The sequence below is a fragment of the Gastrolobium bilobum genome, unplaced genomic scaffold (genome assembly GCF_033153095.1).
Source record: "Gastrolobium bilobum isolate Gb01-03AN ecotype WA unplaced genomic scaffold, APGP_CSIRO_Gbil_v1 utg1843, whole genome shotgun sequence".
Taxonomy (NCBI): domain Eukaryota; kingdom Viridiplantae; phylum Streptophyta; class Magnoliopsida; order Fabales; family Fabaceae; genus Gastrolobium; species Gastrolobium bilobum.
In genome coordinates this window covers 147,873-162,193 of record NW_026896850.1, presented here as the reverse complement: position 1 = coordinate 162,193, position 14,321 = coordinate 147,873, and the positions used below count along the sequence as shown (strand labels likewise).

Sequence of the window (14,321 nt, the reverse complement as noted above, 5' to 3'; positions counted from 1 at the left end):
CTAGAAAGTTGAAACTATATGATAAAAAGGGCTATATGAAAAGTGGTGTGCAATGTTTGTATGGATGGGAAAAGCCCTGAAATCCCTGCCTCAAAGACGAAGGTTGAAAAGGACTTGCTCTTATATAGAAAAGAAAATTGGATGTGGGGTTATGATCTGTACATACTTGTCGTCATAGAATAGAACAAGAACAGGATTCATGAGAAGTGGCATATATAAGGCCGTTGGAGCCGTTTTTGCATATAAACATGACTCGTGATAAGGATTTAATTTTTGTCAAAAAATAAATAAATTAATTAACAATGCAAGTACTATACAGTGATCGATCTGTATGCAAAAAGTGTAAAAAATGTTTTGCAAGAACTTATGAGCAAGGGTGGGCCAATTTTATAGTCAAAAATAAAAATAAATGTAGCTTCCTTTTTTGCTTCTGTAAGTCTTTTCTTAGGACTTTAACAATCTTCTGTGTTCTTAAGCTTTAGAAATCAATGAGATTTGACACTTGGGATGAGGCCATGCGCAGTTTTGAGACCACTCGTTTCGATATCCATCTTATATAGGTTGAGCCCATTCGTGGGTAGAGCTAGCTAAGGGCCTAGTGTCTTAGTAGAAGGCCAGCAGCTATGAGGAAGGCATTGACCGACCCAAACTACCCAAGCTTTTTCACAAAAATGACAAGACAGTGGACGTAGAAGGAATTGAAGTAACTGATTCTCTCGAGAAGATTTTGTGTCTTCAATTTTTGGTACCAAGTTATTAAGTTTCTTGTAGGTAGGGGTGTTTGCGGTCGGGATTGGATCGATTTTGGAAGCAAAAAATCAACCGACCCAATCTCTTCGATCTGATTATATAATCATCCATTTAGTTTGGATTTTTTTTCAAATCCGATCCGATCCAATCTAATTTTTTTCGGTTTGGATTGGATAAGTTTTCGGTTTTCTTAAAGTCCTAAGATTTATTTCATGATTATTGTGCAAATAACATCTTTGTATATATTGACTTTGTAAATTATTATTTTTTTGAAATACAAAAACATTAGTAAACTATAATATAATTTATTTATTTTTTGATAATGAGATATGAAGCTCTACAAAGATAAAATTTAGTTGATGAGATATGACTAGATTTTTTCTTAGGTTTAGTTGATGGGTTAATCGGTCTTGAGTTTAGAAATTTTTAGGCTATGATTAGAGAAAGATCCAAGTAGGTAGAGGAGAATTAATATATTGGATCGGTTTGGATTGGATCGGTTTTCATCAACCCATCCAAAAACCGACCCAATCCAATTAAAATTTGCGATTTTTTTTCGATTTTCGGTTTATTCGGTTATCGATTTTTTGGTTCGGTTATCATGGTTTAAATCGATTTGGATCGGTTGATGAACACCCTTACTTGCAGGTGAACTCACTCCATTCAGGAGTAAATTTTAATATTAATTAATTAATTTTTTTTTTTGTTATCCTTGTACTACTTAACTTCTTTATTAAATCTAGAAGCATCTTAGACTCAGTACTACGGACTATGAGCCAGTTTGTTTCATCTTTCAGACAAAATAATTTTTATCTCTTCTTTATTTTAAAAGTGTTTGTTTACAAAAGTTAAAGATATTTATATTTTTATAAAAATATTTAATTTTTGAAAAAAATATTTGGCTTTTGATTTCTGCTATTTTTAAAAGTTAAAACTTTTAGTTTCTAAAAAAGGTAAGTTTTTGACTTTTTTGTGACTTCTATTTTTTGTAAAAGTAGATATCCAAAAGAATTTAATTTGAGAACTGTTTTTTTCCTTAAAAAAAAAAATTAGAGAAAAAAAAGTTAATCCAAACGAGTCCTATGTCCCCTAACTTTCATATTTATGTAGTTTTATGAGAAGGGAAAACAAAATGACTTATCATGTAAAAATAATGAAATTGACAATGACGTTAGACTTTTCAATTTTGATTGAGGAATATGAAGGAGTTAGCATATTTAAAAACAAATCAAAACATTTTATAAATTTTAAGTTTATTTTCTTTCGTTTTAATTAAAATTTTAAAAACGAATAGAATATTCAATTTTGTAACTTTCTGTTGACACCGATGTGCAGTGTTGAAGATTTGAACGATAAATATGGAGAAAATTGTGGGAAATCAGTCAACTTAAATTATGCCACCAATCTTGGTAATATAAATAGAAAGAAAATATTGTTTTCCCATGATTATTGGACTCATAATCAGGCTGATTTATGTACCCATTGCTATTAAAAGGAATAGAACCTTTATTTATTTTTTTGAAAATATTTTAATTGATTCATTGCTTTGCTTCGTAACTAATCTTATTCGGAGCGAGTTCAGGATTAAAGCTTTAAATTTTGTGTGTGTGTGTGGATATAAGTAAAAATTGAATATCTAACCTACTATAATTTATCCAAATCCCTCACCATTAAATCAATTCTAATGACTTATATATAGAACCCTCCTCTAATATTTATTATTGTGAGAGGGAGAAAGTCATCAGTGCAGATGTAAATCCATGACTAAACCACGATAATCCATGTGTCTTCCTTTTTTCTTCGAATATATAGTATATAGTTTGAAAAACTTCCTAATTATATATATATATATATATATATATATATATATATATATATATATATATATATATATATTTATTTGACAGATTATGATAGAACAAAGATAGGCAGCTCAAATCCGTTGAGAACTGCAATGTGTGTTCTTAGCATACCGTGGATTTTAGAAATAGAAGTATTTTAAAATGAAATGGGTAACCAGTGACGGACTCAGAAAAATTAATTCATGTCCGCACATTTAGTGGCGGGGTTCGGGGGCAGCTCCCCCAAAAAAAATTTTGATATAACTTTCACATGAAATGGACAAAAAATAAAATAAAAGATGTAGATTACATCTCTTTGTGAGAATAAAATAACACTAGTTGTGTCATTTAAAAGGAGAAATTTTTTTCCATATAATAAACCAAACCAATCTCCACAAGAAACAAGCAACCCTCTTTTTCCTTCTCTCTGGCAATAACAAAGCCATGGATGTGTTCCTTAGCAATGAGGAAGACAGTGAGATGAACAGAAGAATATTTCTCATATCCCTTGTTTGCTTATGCGTGGCATTGATTGGTTATCGTCTTCTCATTTTCCATCTACATCTGGTTGTGTGTCCTAGCACGCCAATCTCGCCCTAGAGGTTTCATTCACCTACTCAACCTCACCATGGCTCATAATGCTGATCATCATCATCACACGGAACCAACCAACGCAGGTCTTGACCCCGCCATCATCGCGGCACTGCCCACGTTCATAGTCTTGAAGAATATGCAAGCTGATGGTGGCTCTGTGATGGAGTGTGTTGTTTGCCTGAGTGCTTTGGAACATCACGCAACAAAGAAGAAGAAGAAGAAAAAAATCAAAATTTTCATGTCCGCAAGTGTGGACATTTGCCCCGGCGTGGGTCCGTCATTGTGTGTAACCACCAAGCAATTAGACCAATTGAGGTCGTTTCAGCTTAACTGTGTTAGAATTTTAGTGCGCGTTTCGTACAGGATAAACTTTTTGTTATCAAGAAAATAAATTTGCTTCAAATATGGTGGGAAGAATTTTTTGTCGGGTAAATTAAAAAAGTACTGTTTGGTAGGTCAAATTTTTTTTGAAAAAATTGGATGAATTTTAATGATGTTATGTGTAAAATTTTACCATCGCCGAGGAAACTTTTTTTTCCATCTCATCTATGGCAAAATTTCACTAATGGTCCATGTGTTAAAAAACTAGACGGGAATTTTTTTTTCTGATACCCCTTTTAACTCTTCCTCCTACCAAATATGGCCACATATTTTTCCTTACCCTCTTTTCCTAGACAATTTTTTTCCCCTCCTACCAAACACGCCCATACCATGCTTATGATGTTGCCCAAGAAACCAAATTAGTAGGTGCCGCCGTGTAGGTAAACTGTGGGATAGAGGATAGTTTATAGCGCTTTTGGTATAAGCGATAATTTTTTTTATCGAAAAAAAAAGATTTCTATGAATATGGTAAGAAAATATTTTGTCTGAAAAAGTAACGAAAAGGTGTTTGGTAGCTCAAAATATTGCTAGGAAATTAAGTTTAATTTGACTGATGCTACATTTGATTGATTGTAAAATATTGAAAGAAATGTGAATCGAATTTATCAATTACCCATCATTATTGAATATTATATCTCATATATTACAACAGGGCATTTTGATCTCAAAACATAAAAATCAAATTCCAAATTCAAGGGGAAAAAAAATAACATGGGTAGGAAGGGATATTTTTTTTCCCAGTATATAGTTACAAACTCAAATGCTAAGAAAATAATTTCGCTAAGAATTTCTTAAGTTTCCTATAACAAATATGGTAAAAAAACTTATTCCCAATTCATTCCAATCAAAATAGTCGTTCCTATAAACAAAAAGTGTGTAATTTAATTGACTACTCGTACAGCTGGAAATCTGGATATAATCAAGTGGGGCATGTCTTTCAGACTGTTATCGGTAATGAATGAAAGTGAAAAAAATGCTTTTAGCAAAACAAATCCAAATAAAGGGATTAAAGGGTTGACGCCAACATGTCAGGTGACACATTGAATATTTACGAGGCATAAACATTTTTAAAACTCTCACATGTTATATTTGACACTTTTCAATACTTTAACACTTTTTGATACTTCAATATTCATTACAAAAACTCAAAAAATGTTTTAAATATTATATTGCGTTGTATTTTGAATTCCAACTATTAGATTAGTTAAATTACAATTTTATTAAGTTCAATATAAATATTTGGGATATATTATGTTTCTTTGAAAAATTAATGAGTATTATAAGTTTAATTTTTTTTTGTTAAATTATTGAATACTAAATATAATATACAATATATAAATTAAAAATATTATATAATATCAAAATGTATCCTAACGTGTCAGAGTTTAACATTTTTTAAAATTAACGTGTCGAAGTGTCGTGTCATGTCATATCCCAAGCTCCGTATCAGTGTTGGTGCAATATAGATCAGCACTTAACGAAATTTGAGAAAAGTAAAATACTTCATCATCTATCTTAACATCTCAGCTAATGAAAACTTTTTGTTGAATAAATGTTATAGACTTTATAACCTTAGATTGTGAGCTTATAGCCTAATAATAAATTTCCTCTTTCGGCCTTCTGATCTTGCTTCTTTTCTGATCACGAGGATAGCAACGTGAACCAAATACCCTTAGGCCTTAGGTGTCTAGTGTTTTATGGATTTCTCAAGATAAAGCTTGAATATTCATGAACATTCAAGTTAGATCTTCTTATTATATAAACAGTGCAATTAAAGCAGGGGCTAAATAAACTATTTGTGATGTGTCTGCTAGCAGAGCCACATAAGAAACCCTGCATTTTAATGTCAAGCAACTACCAATATAAGAAACCCTACTTTTTAATGTCAAGCAATTACTAGCTAGCCAATCAATTATTAGTTATGTGTGTCAATCACATTCCCTTTACATGCAGGACTTGACTCGAGCAACTCATGCACATCAATCTTCACCAATAAATATCATCATCCTCATAAATAACAAGCAACACCATGAAACTAGTCCATTCCATAAAAAAAAGATTCGCATCAGAGAACGAATTGCAACACCATGAAAATATTTCCCCCTAAAGTGCTTCTAAGTACATTTTTTCCGCTGTTTATCCTTCACCCTTCTTGCCATTCACTTGACACCATAACCCCAAATCACCCCATGAAAGACGGCGACGTCTTGGTTTCCAACAACAGAGGAAACTTTGCACTTGGGTTCTTCAGCATGGGAAATTCTACAAGCAGATACGTTGGGATTTGGTACAACAAAATTTCAGAACAAACAATTGTGTGGGTTGCTAACAGAGACACTCCCCTGAATGACACTTCCGGTGTTCTCTCCATCAACAACCACGGAAACCTCGTACTCCATCACCACCGCGACATGAACCTATACCTTAACCCAGTTTGGTCCACAAACGTTTCCACCTCATCTAGCAACGCTTCAGCTAAGCTTTTAGACACAGGAAACATTGTTTTGATCCAAAACAATAACAACAACAACAACAACAACGTTCTGTGGCAGAGTTTTGATTATCCCAGTAACACTATGCTTCCGTTCATGAAGCTCGGGTTGGACCGCAAAACAGGGTTGGACCGGTTCCTGACATCGTGGAAGTCCCCGAATGACCCAGGATCCGGGAACTTGACATACAGAATCGACCCGACCGGGTTTCCCCAGCTGTTCCTGTACAAGAATAAAGCTCCACTGTGGCGGGTCGGTTCGTGGACGGGTCAGAGATGGAGCGGGGTACCCGAGATGACTCCGAACTTCATCTTCAACGTTACCTACATCGACAATGCAGATGAAGTTTCCGTAATGTATGGAGTGAAGGACCCCACTGTTTTCTCTAGAATGGTGCTGGAAGAAACGGGTCACGTGAGAAGGATGACGTGGCAAGCTCATGAGAATAGATGGTTCCAAATATTTTATGCTCCGAAGGAGGAATGTGACAACTTCAGGCAGTGCGGGTCGAATACGAACTGTGACCCGTATAACGCGGACAAGTTTGAGTGCGAGTGTTTACCCGGGTTCGAACCCAAGTTCGGGCGAGAATGGTATCTCAGAGACGGGTCGGGTGGGTGCGTTAGGAAGCGCAACGTGTCCACGTGTAGGAGTGGGGAAGGGTTTGTGAAGGTGGCACCTGTGAAGGTGCCAGATACTTCAAAGGCGCGCGTGGATGAGAGGCTAAGCATGAAAGAGTGCAGGGATAAATGCTTGTGGGATTGTTCATGTGCAGCGTATACAACTGAAAATGAGAGCTCCGAGAGTGGGTGTGTTACTTGGCATGGTGACATGGAGGATACTAGAAAATACACTCAAGTAGGACAAAATTTGTATGTACGTGTGGATGCACTTGAATTAGGTACCTACTTTCTTACTCGTTATGAAAATTTATTAGAATAATAATTATAATTTATTAATTATGTGAACAGTTATAAATACAAACTAGATGATTACTTGTCAACCTAGTATTTATGTTATACACTAAAGCTATGTTCTCATATTAACTGAATTATTATGAGAGTATATACTTGATTTGTTTGTTTATTTTTTCTTCTAGTTATGATATCTTTGCATTTGGACTTTGCAGCTAAATATGCAAAAAATCCGCATGGTTCTCTTGGCAAGAAGGGGACGGTGGCGATTTTAGCCGTTGCTGTTTGCTTGTTATTGTTTTTGGGGTTGACTTTTGTGTATTGGTTTGTAAAAGTCAGGAAACAAAGTAAGTTAAATTCTTCTCAAACTTGTCGCTGTGTGGTTCTTAGTTCTATTAACTTGTTCAAATGTATTATTTTCATATTTTTGATCATAGGGATAAGAAGGGATCGCAAATATTCCTTTCGTCTTAACTTGGATGACTCTCCCAATCTCCAAGAATTTGACCGTACGCAAAATTCAGATTTGCCATTCTTTGATCTGAGCTCCATAGCTGCTGCAACAGACAATTTCTCTATTGCTAACAAGCTTGGTCAAGGTGGTTTTGGCTCTGTTTATAAGGTACCCATTCTCCCTTAACAAGTCCGAAATTGAATAACATTTAGAACCGGTTTTAATGCATTGTACCGCTGTCACCTTTAAATGCAAACTAATTAAGAAATTCACTTTGGATGATGAATTCAGGGTCTACTGAGTAACGGAGTGGCAATAGCAGTGAAGAGATTGTCCAGGTATTCTGGACAAGGTATAGAAGAGTTTAAAAACGAGGTTGTTTTGATTTCAAAGCTCCAACACAGAAATCTTGTGAGGATCTTGGGTTGCTGCATTCAAGGAGAGGAGAAAATGTTAATCTATGAGTATTTGCCAAATAAAAGCTTGGACTTTTTTATTTTTGGTATGTTCTGTTTTCACCTCTGCTTTATTAGTACTTTAGCTTTTGCTTTGGACATATAGCCTTGTCACTTCCTAACCATTTATAGTCACATTTTCATACATCAAATTACTTAACAATTGAACCAACGTGCTTCACTGTGATACCATGAATTTTTTGTCCAGATGAGTCTAAAAGGTTACAGCTAGACTGGAAAAAACGATTCGATATCATCTGTGGAGTTGCTAGAGGGATCTTATACCTTCATCACGATTCAAGATTAAGAATCATTCATAGAGACCTAAAGGCCAGCAATGTCTTGCTGGACTCTGCATTGAACCCAAAAATTGCAGATTTTGGTATGGCTAGAATATTTGGTGGAGACCAAATTGAAGCAAACACAAATCGTGTAGTTGGAACCTAGTAAGTACTCGACAATACAAACATGTTACATGGATCTTTATCATAATTGAAAAGCTACTCAGAAAGAACATAATAAGTAAATAATTCGTACTGAGAACCTTGTCTGCTACAATTTCACATGATTACTGTTAAGTTTTAGTGATTTCATTTATGTTTTTGCTTTTGTAGTGGCTACATGTCCCCAGAATATGCCATGGAAGGACAATTTTCAATAAAGTCTGATGTATACAGCTTCGGAGTTTTACTTCTAGAGATTGTTACAGGCAGAAAGAATAGTGGTCAACATGATGACATTACATCCACGACTTTAGTTGGACATGTCAGTATTTATAAGAAACTATGCTCCAATTCAAATATACCCTTCAAAAGTATAATTAATCTAGTAACTTCAATTAATGTAGATATGGGATCTATGGAAAGAAGGCAAAGCCATAGAGATTGTTGATGAATCATTAGGAGAGTCATGTTACGACCATGAAGTCCAAAGATGCATACAAATTGGGCTTTTATGTGTACAAGATTATGCTGTAGACAGGCCATCTATGTCAGCAGTTGTTTCCATGTTGGGTAGTGACTCGACTCTTCCTACTCCAAAACACCCAGCATTTATTTTCAAGAGAAGTAATTATGAGAGGTCAAATCCATCAACAAGTGAAGGAATTTGTTCAGTAAATGATGTAAGCATGACTATGATCGAAGCTCGCTAAAGGACAAGGCTCTCGGAATTGTATGTGGAGGTATGGTAGGCTATTTATTTTACTAAACCATATAGTGCAAAGTGATTTTAAGATACTTTAGTTTCTAGAAAGCCAGAGTTAGAAGCCTATTAACTATTGGGGAGGATGTAAAAAGTTCTTATTCACAGAAAGCTTCTTAAGCACCCCAAACTTCAAAAGTACTACCGTACTCACATTTGATGGAAAAGTATGAGCCAAATACATTTTTGAGATAGCTTTTAGCGAGAACTAGTGGTAGGTGCTGTTAATTATTGAAGATCTTCCTCCCGATATTGATGATTCTATCAAATTTTGTTCACCATTGAATAAAAATGCTAGCTTTTGTGGTAGGCAAAGAAGTGTTTCATTGCCTAGCATGAAGAAATTTCTAACATGGATGGTCTACTGATGGCATTTTCTTGCACGCAAAAAGGTCCAATTTGAATGCACCTCTGAACTAAAGCAAGAGGATAAGTCTGGCCTATAGTTGAATCAACCATATCCAAGGCCCTCTGTTAAGAAACTGAAAAATAAAAAACACGCACGATGCACAAAGCATAATAATTTTTGAGGTTCAGTCAGACCTACATCCTCACTAAAAAACTCTCCCCTTTCTTGATACTCTAAGAGGAATACCATTTATCTTTAAATAGAATTTGATACAAAGAGTTTAATAACAAATATAATTCTAAGTTATATTAAGGATCATTCTTATTTTTCTCATCAATCCTAACTAAATTAGATTTAGGATAAGATATTACATCTTTATTTGTTATCTTATTATATCTTTCTTTATTATCCTACAATCTTCCAACACCCTTCCTTCTGTCGAAAGTATCCAAACCTACAAATGCATAATCCGATTTTACGTATGAGTTTCTCCATCCTCCGAAGAATTATGACTTTCAGGAATCAAACCCATTATCTTTATTCTTTAGGCAGGTCTGGCGTTCAGCTGGATTGTCATTGGACTAACAACTCTTATGCATGTAACTTTATTTTTAAACTCTTCTGTCCCATGAAGTGAATGTTTGGACAGTCTTTTCACTGTATTTCACTGTCGTAAATTGAAGGCCTAATGAAAACGTTTAATACATGGGTTGGTTTTTTAAAAGATTCCGGTCTTAACACTCTGATGCGCCAGAGACAAGCTCCAAAGTTAACTAATTCTTGTACTCGGTATGATAGAGCTTGATTCATGAACATTCGAGTTAGATAATCTTCTTATATTAAACGGTGCAATTAAAGCATGGGCTGAACTTTGGTAATGTGTCCATTAGCTGAGCCACATAAGAAGCCCAACATTTTAATGTCAAGCAACTACTAGCCAATCAATTATTAGTTGTGTGTGTCAATCACACTCCCTTTACACGTAGGACCTGACTTGAACAACTCATGCATATCAATCTTCACCAATAAATATCAGCATCCTTATTAATAACAAGCAACAGAAAACAGCCCATTCCATCAAAAACCATTCCCAACCGAGAACGAATTGCAACACCATGAAAGTGCTTATGAGTACATTTTTTCTATTGTTGCTCCTTTACCGTTGTTGCCACTCACTTGACACCATAACCCCAAACCACCCCATGAAAGACGGCGACATTTTGGTTTCCAACAACAGAGGAAACTTTGCACTTGGGTTCTTCAGCATGGGAAATTCTACAAGCAGATACGTTGGGATTTGGTACAACAAAATTTCAGAACAAACAATTGTGTGGGTTGCTAACAGAGACACTCCCCTGAATGACACTTCCGGTGTTCTCTCCATCAACAACCACGGAAACCTCGTACTCCACCACCACCGCGACATGAACCTATACCTTAACCCAGTTTGGTCCACAAACGTTTCCACCTCATCTAGCAACGCTTCAGCTAAGCTTTTAGACACAGGAAACATTGTTTTGATCCAAAACAATAACAACAACCACAACAACAACGTTCAGTGGCAGAGTTTTGATTATCCCAGTAACACTCTGCTTCCGTTGATGAAGCTCGGGTTGGACCGCAAAACAGGGTTGGACCGGTTCCTGACATCGTGGAAGTCCCCGAATGACCCAGGATCCGGGAACTTGACATACAGAATCGACCCGACCGGGTTTCCCCAGCTGTTCCTGTACAAGAATAAAGCTCCAGTTTGGCGAACCGGGTCGTGGACGGGTCAGAGATGGAGCGGGGTACCCGAGATGACTCCGATCTTCATCTTCAACGTTACCTACATCGACAATGCAGATGAAGTTTCCATAATGTATGAGGTGAAGGACCCCACTGTTTTCTCTAGAATGGTGCTGGAAGAAACGGGTCACGTGAGAAGGATGACATGGCAACCTCGTGAGAATAGATGGTTCCAAATCTGGTATGCTCCGAAGGAGGAATGTGACAACTTCAGGCAGTGCGGGTCGAACACGAACTGTGACCCGTACAACGCGGACAAGTTTGAGTGCGAGTGTTTACCCGGGTTCGAACCCAAGTTCGGGCGAGAATGGTATCTCAGAGACGGGTCGGGTGGGTGCGTTAGGAAGCGCAACGTGTCCACTTGTCGAAGCGGAGAAGGGTTTGTGAAGGTGGCACCTGTGAAGGTGCCAGATACTTCAAAGGCGCGTGTGGATGCGATGCTAAGCAAGAAAGAGTGCAGTGATAAATGCTTGAGGGATTGTTCATGTGCAGCGTATACAACTGAAAATGAGAGCTCCGAGAGTGGGTGTGTTACTTGGCATGGTAACATGGAGGATACGAGAAAATACACAGAATTGGGACAAAATTTGTATGTACGTGTCGATGCACTCGAATTAGGTAGGAAAATAAATTCTTAGAATAATATATTAAATATTTTATGAACTAATTATATACTGTCTTGTTAATTGTCTTGTTATTAGAGTACATAATAATAACTTTTTTATTCTTAAACTTCATTTTTTTTTTTTACTTTTACTATTTTAATTATCGAAAATACTTTTTTCATGTTGTTAGAAAGTAATTATCTTATTAAAAAAAATAACTATGTATTACTCGTAATGTTATTATTATTTTTCATGAGATAATTTTTAAAAAATGGAACCCTTTAATTATTGTATATACTTGATTTGTTTGTTTATTTTTTCTTCTAGTTATGATATCTTTGCATTTGGACTTTGCAGCTAAATATGCAAAAAATCCGCATGGTTCTCTTGGCAAGAAGGGGAAGGTGGCGATTTTAGCCGTTGCTGTTTGCTTGTTATTGTTTTTGGGGTTGACTTTTGTGTATTGGTTTGTAAAAGCCAGGAAACAAAGTAAGTTAAATTCTTCTCAAACTTGTCGTTGTGTGATTCTTAGTTCTATTAACTTGTTCAAATGTATTATTTTCATATTTTTGATCATAGGGATAAGAAGGGATCGCAAATATTCCTTTCGTCTTAGTTTGGATGACTCTCCCAATCTACAAGAATTTGACCGTACGCAAAATTCAGATTTGCCATTCTTTGATCTGAGCTCCATAGCTGCTGCAACAGACAATTTCTCTATTGCTAACAAGCTTGGTCAAGGTGGTTTTGGCTCTGTTTATAAGGTACCCATTCTTCTTTAACAAGTCCGAAATTGAATAACATTTAGAACCGGTTTTAATGCATTGTACCGATGTCACCTTTAAATGCAAACTAATTAAGAAAGTCACTTTGGATGATGAATTCAGGGTCTACTGAGTAACGGAGTGGCAATAGCAGTGAAGAGATTGTCAAGATATTCTGGACAAGGTATAGAAGAGTTTAAAAACGAGGTTGTTTTGATTTCAAAGCTCCAACACAGAAATCTTGTGAGGATCTTGGGTTGCTGCATTCAAGGAGAGGAGAAAATGTTAATCTATGAGTATTTGCCAAATAAAAGCTTGGACTTTTTTATTTTTGGTATGTTCTGTTTTCACCTCTGCTTTATTAGTACTTTAGCTTTTGCTTTGGACATATAGCCTTGTCACTTCCTAACCATTTATAGTCACTTTTTCATACATCAAATTACTTAACAATTGAACCAACGTGCTTCACTGTGATACCACAAATTTTTTGTCCAGATGAATCTAAAAGGTTACAGCTAGACTGGAAAAAACGATTTGATATCATCTGTGGGGTTGCTAGAGGGATCTTATACCTTCATCACGATTCAAGATTAAGAATCATTCACAGAGACCTAAAGGCCAGCAATGTTTTGCTGGACTCTGTATTGAACCCAAAAATTGCAGATTTTGGTATGGCTAGAATATTTGGTGGAGACCAAATTGAAGCAAACACAAATCGTGTTGTTGGAACCTAGTAAGTACTCAACAATACACATATGTTACTTAGATCTTTATAATAATTGAAAAGCTACTCAGACAGAACATAATACACCTTGTCTGCTACAATTTCACATGATTACTGTTAAGTTTTAGTGATTTCATTTATGTTTTTGCTTTTGTAGTGGCTATATGTCCCCAGAATATGCCATGGAAGGACAATTTTCGATAAAGTCTGATGTATACAGCTTCGGAGTTTTACTTCTAGAAATTGTTACAGGCAGAAAGAATAGTGGTCAACATGATGACATTACATCCACGACTTTAGTTGGACATGTCAGTATTTATAAGAAACTATGCCCCAATTCAAGTATACCCTTCAATTGTCTAATTAATCTTGTAACTTCAATTAATGTAGATATGGGATCTATGGAGAGAAGGCAAAGCCATAGAGATTGTTGATGAATCATTAGGAGAGTCATGTTCCGACCATGAAATCCAAAGATGCATACAAATTGGGCTTTTATGTGTACAAGATTATGCTGTAGACAGGCCATCTATGTCAGCAGTTGTTTCCATGTTGGGTAGTGACTCAACTCTTCCTACTCCAAAGCACCCAGCATTTATTTTCAAGAGAAGTAATTATGAGAGTTCAAATCCATCAACCAGTGAAGGAATTTATTCAGTAAATAGGGTAACTATGACTCTGCTCGAACCTCGCTAAAGGCGAAGGCTCTCAGAATTGTATGTGGAGGTATGGTAGGCTATTTTATGACATTAGTTTTGTGAATTGAACATCACTAAGGTTTGCTACAAATATTGTCTGTGATAAATAATAATACACATATTACTCCATTCAAAGCGATAATGTAAAATCAGGGGTGATAAGGAGCAATTATTAAACTCAAACTCCCTTCCGGGTGCTTTTGTCACGTGAAAATTCTGCTTGGATTCCCCTTCGAACATCAAAGGTGGAAAACTGTTTTCATGATAAATGGGTTCGAATATATTTTTAAATTCTTGTGCTAGGTATGA

General features: G+C 35.8%; 1 protein-coding gene across 2 annotated transcripts; it reads left to right on the top strand.

Moving 5' to 3' along the window:
• Window positions 1-5,604: 5,604 nt before the first annotated feature.
• On the top strand, window positions 5,605-14,308 carry LOC133302366 (G-type lectin S-receptor-like serine/threonine-protein kinase At1g11410). Of its 2 annotated transcripts, XM_061502135.1 has the most exons (15): window positions 5,605-6,959; window positions 7,188-7,319; window positions 7,410-7,585; window positions 7,754-7,928; window positions 8,090-8,327; window positions 8,559-8,646; window positions 8,729-8,787; window positions 8,899-9,023; window positions 10,583-11,839; window positions 12,184-12,319; window positions 12,416-12,590; window positions 12,714-12,924; window positions 13,086-13,323; window positions 13,472-13,622; window positions 13,705-14,308. In XM_061502135.1, exons 1-15 carry the CDS (start codon window positions 5,654-5,656, stop codon window positions 14,008-14,010), a joined length of 4,773 nt encoding a protein of 1,590 aa, XP_061358119.1. In that variant the 5' UTR covers window positions 5,605-5,653; the 3' UTR covers window positions 14,011-14,308. The 2 variants fall into 2 exon arrangements, with proteins under 2 accessions (XP_061358119.1, XP_061358120.1); XM_061502136.1 differs by lacking the exons at window positions 10,583-11,839; window positions 12,416-12,590; window positions 12,714-12,924; ... (1 more) ...; window positions 13,472-13,622; window positions 13,705-14,308 and having other exon boundaries at window positions 7,410-7,594; window positions 7,718-7,928; window positions 8,496-8,646; window positions 8,729-9,064; window positions 12,184-12,316.
• The last annotated feature ends 13 nt before the right edge of the window (window positions 14,309-14,321 follow it).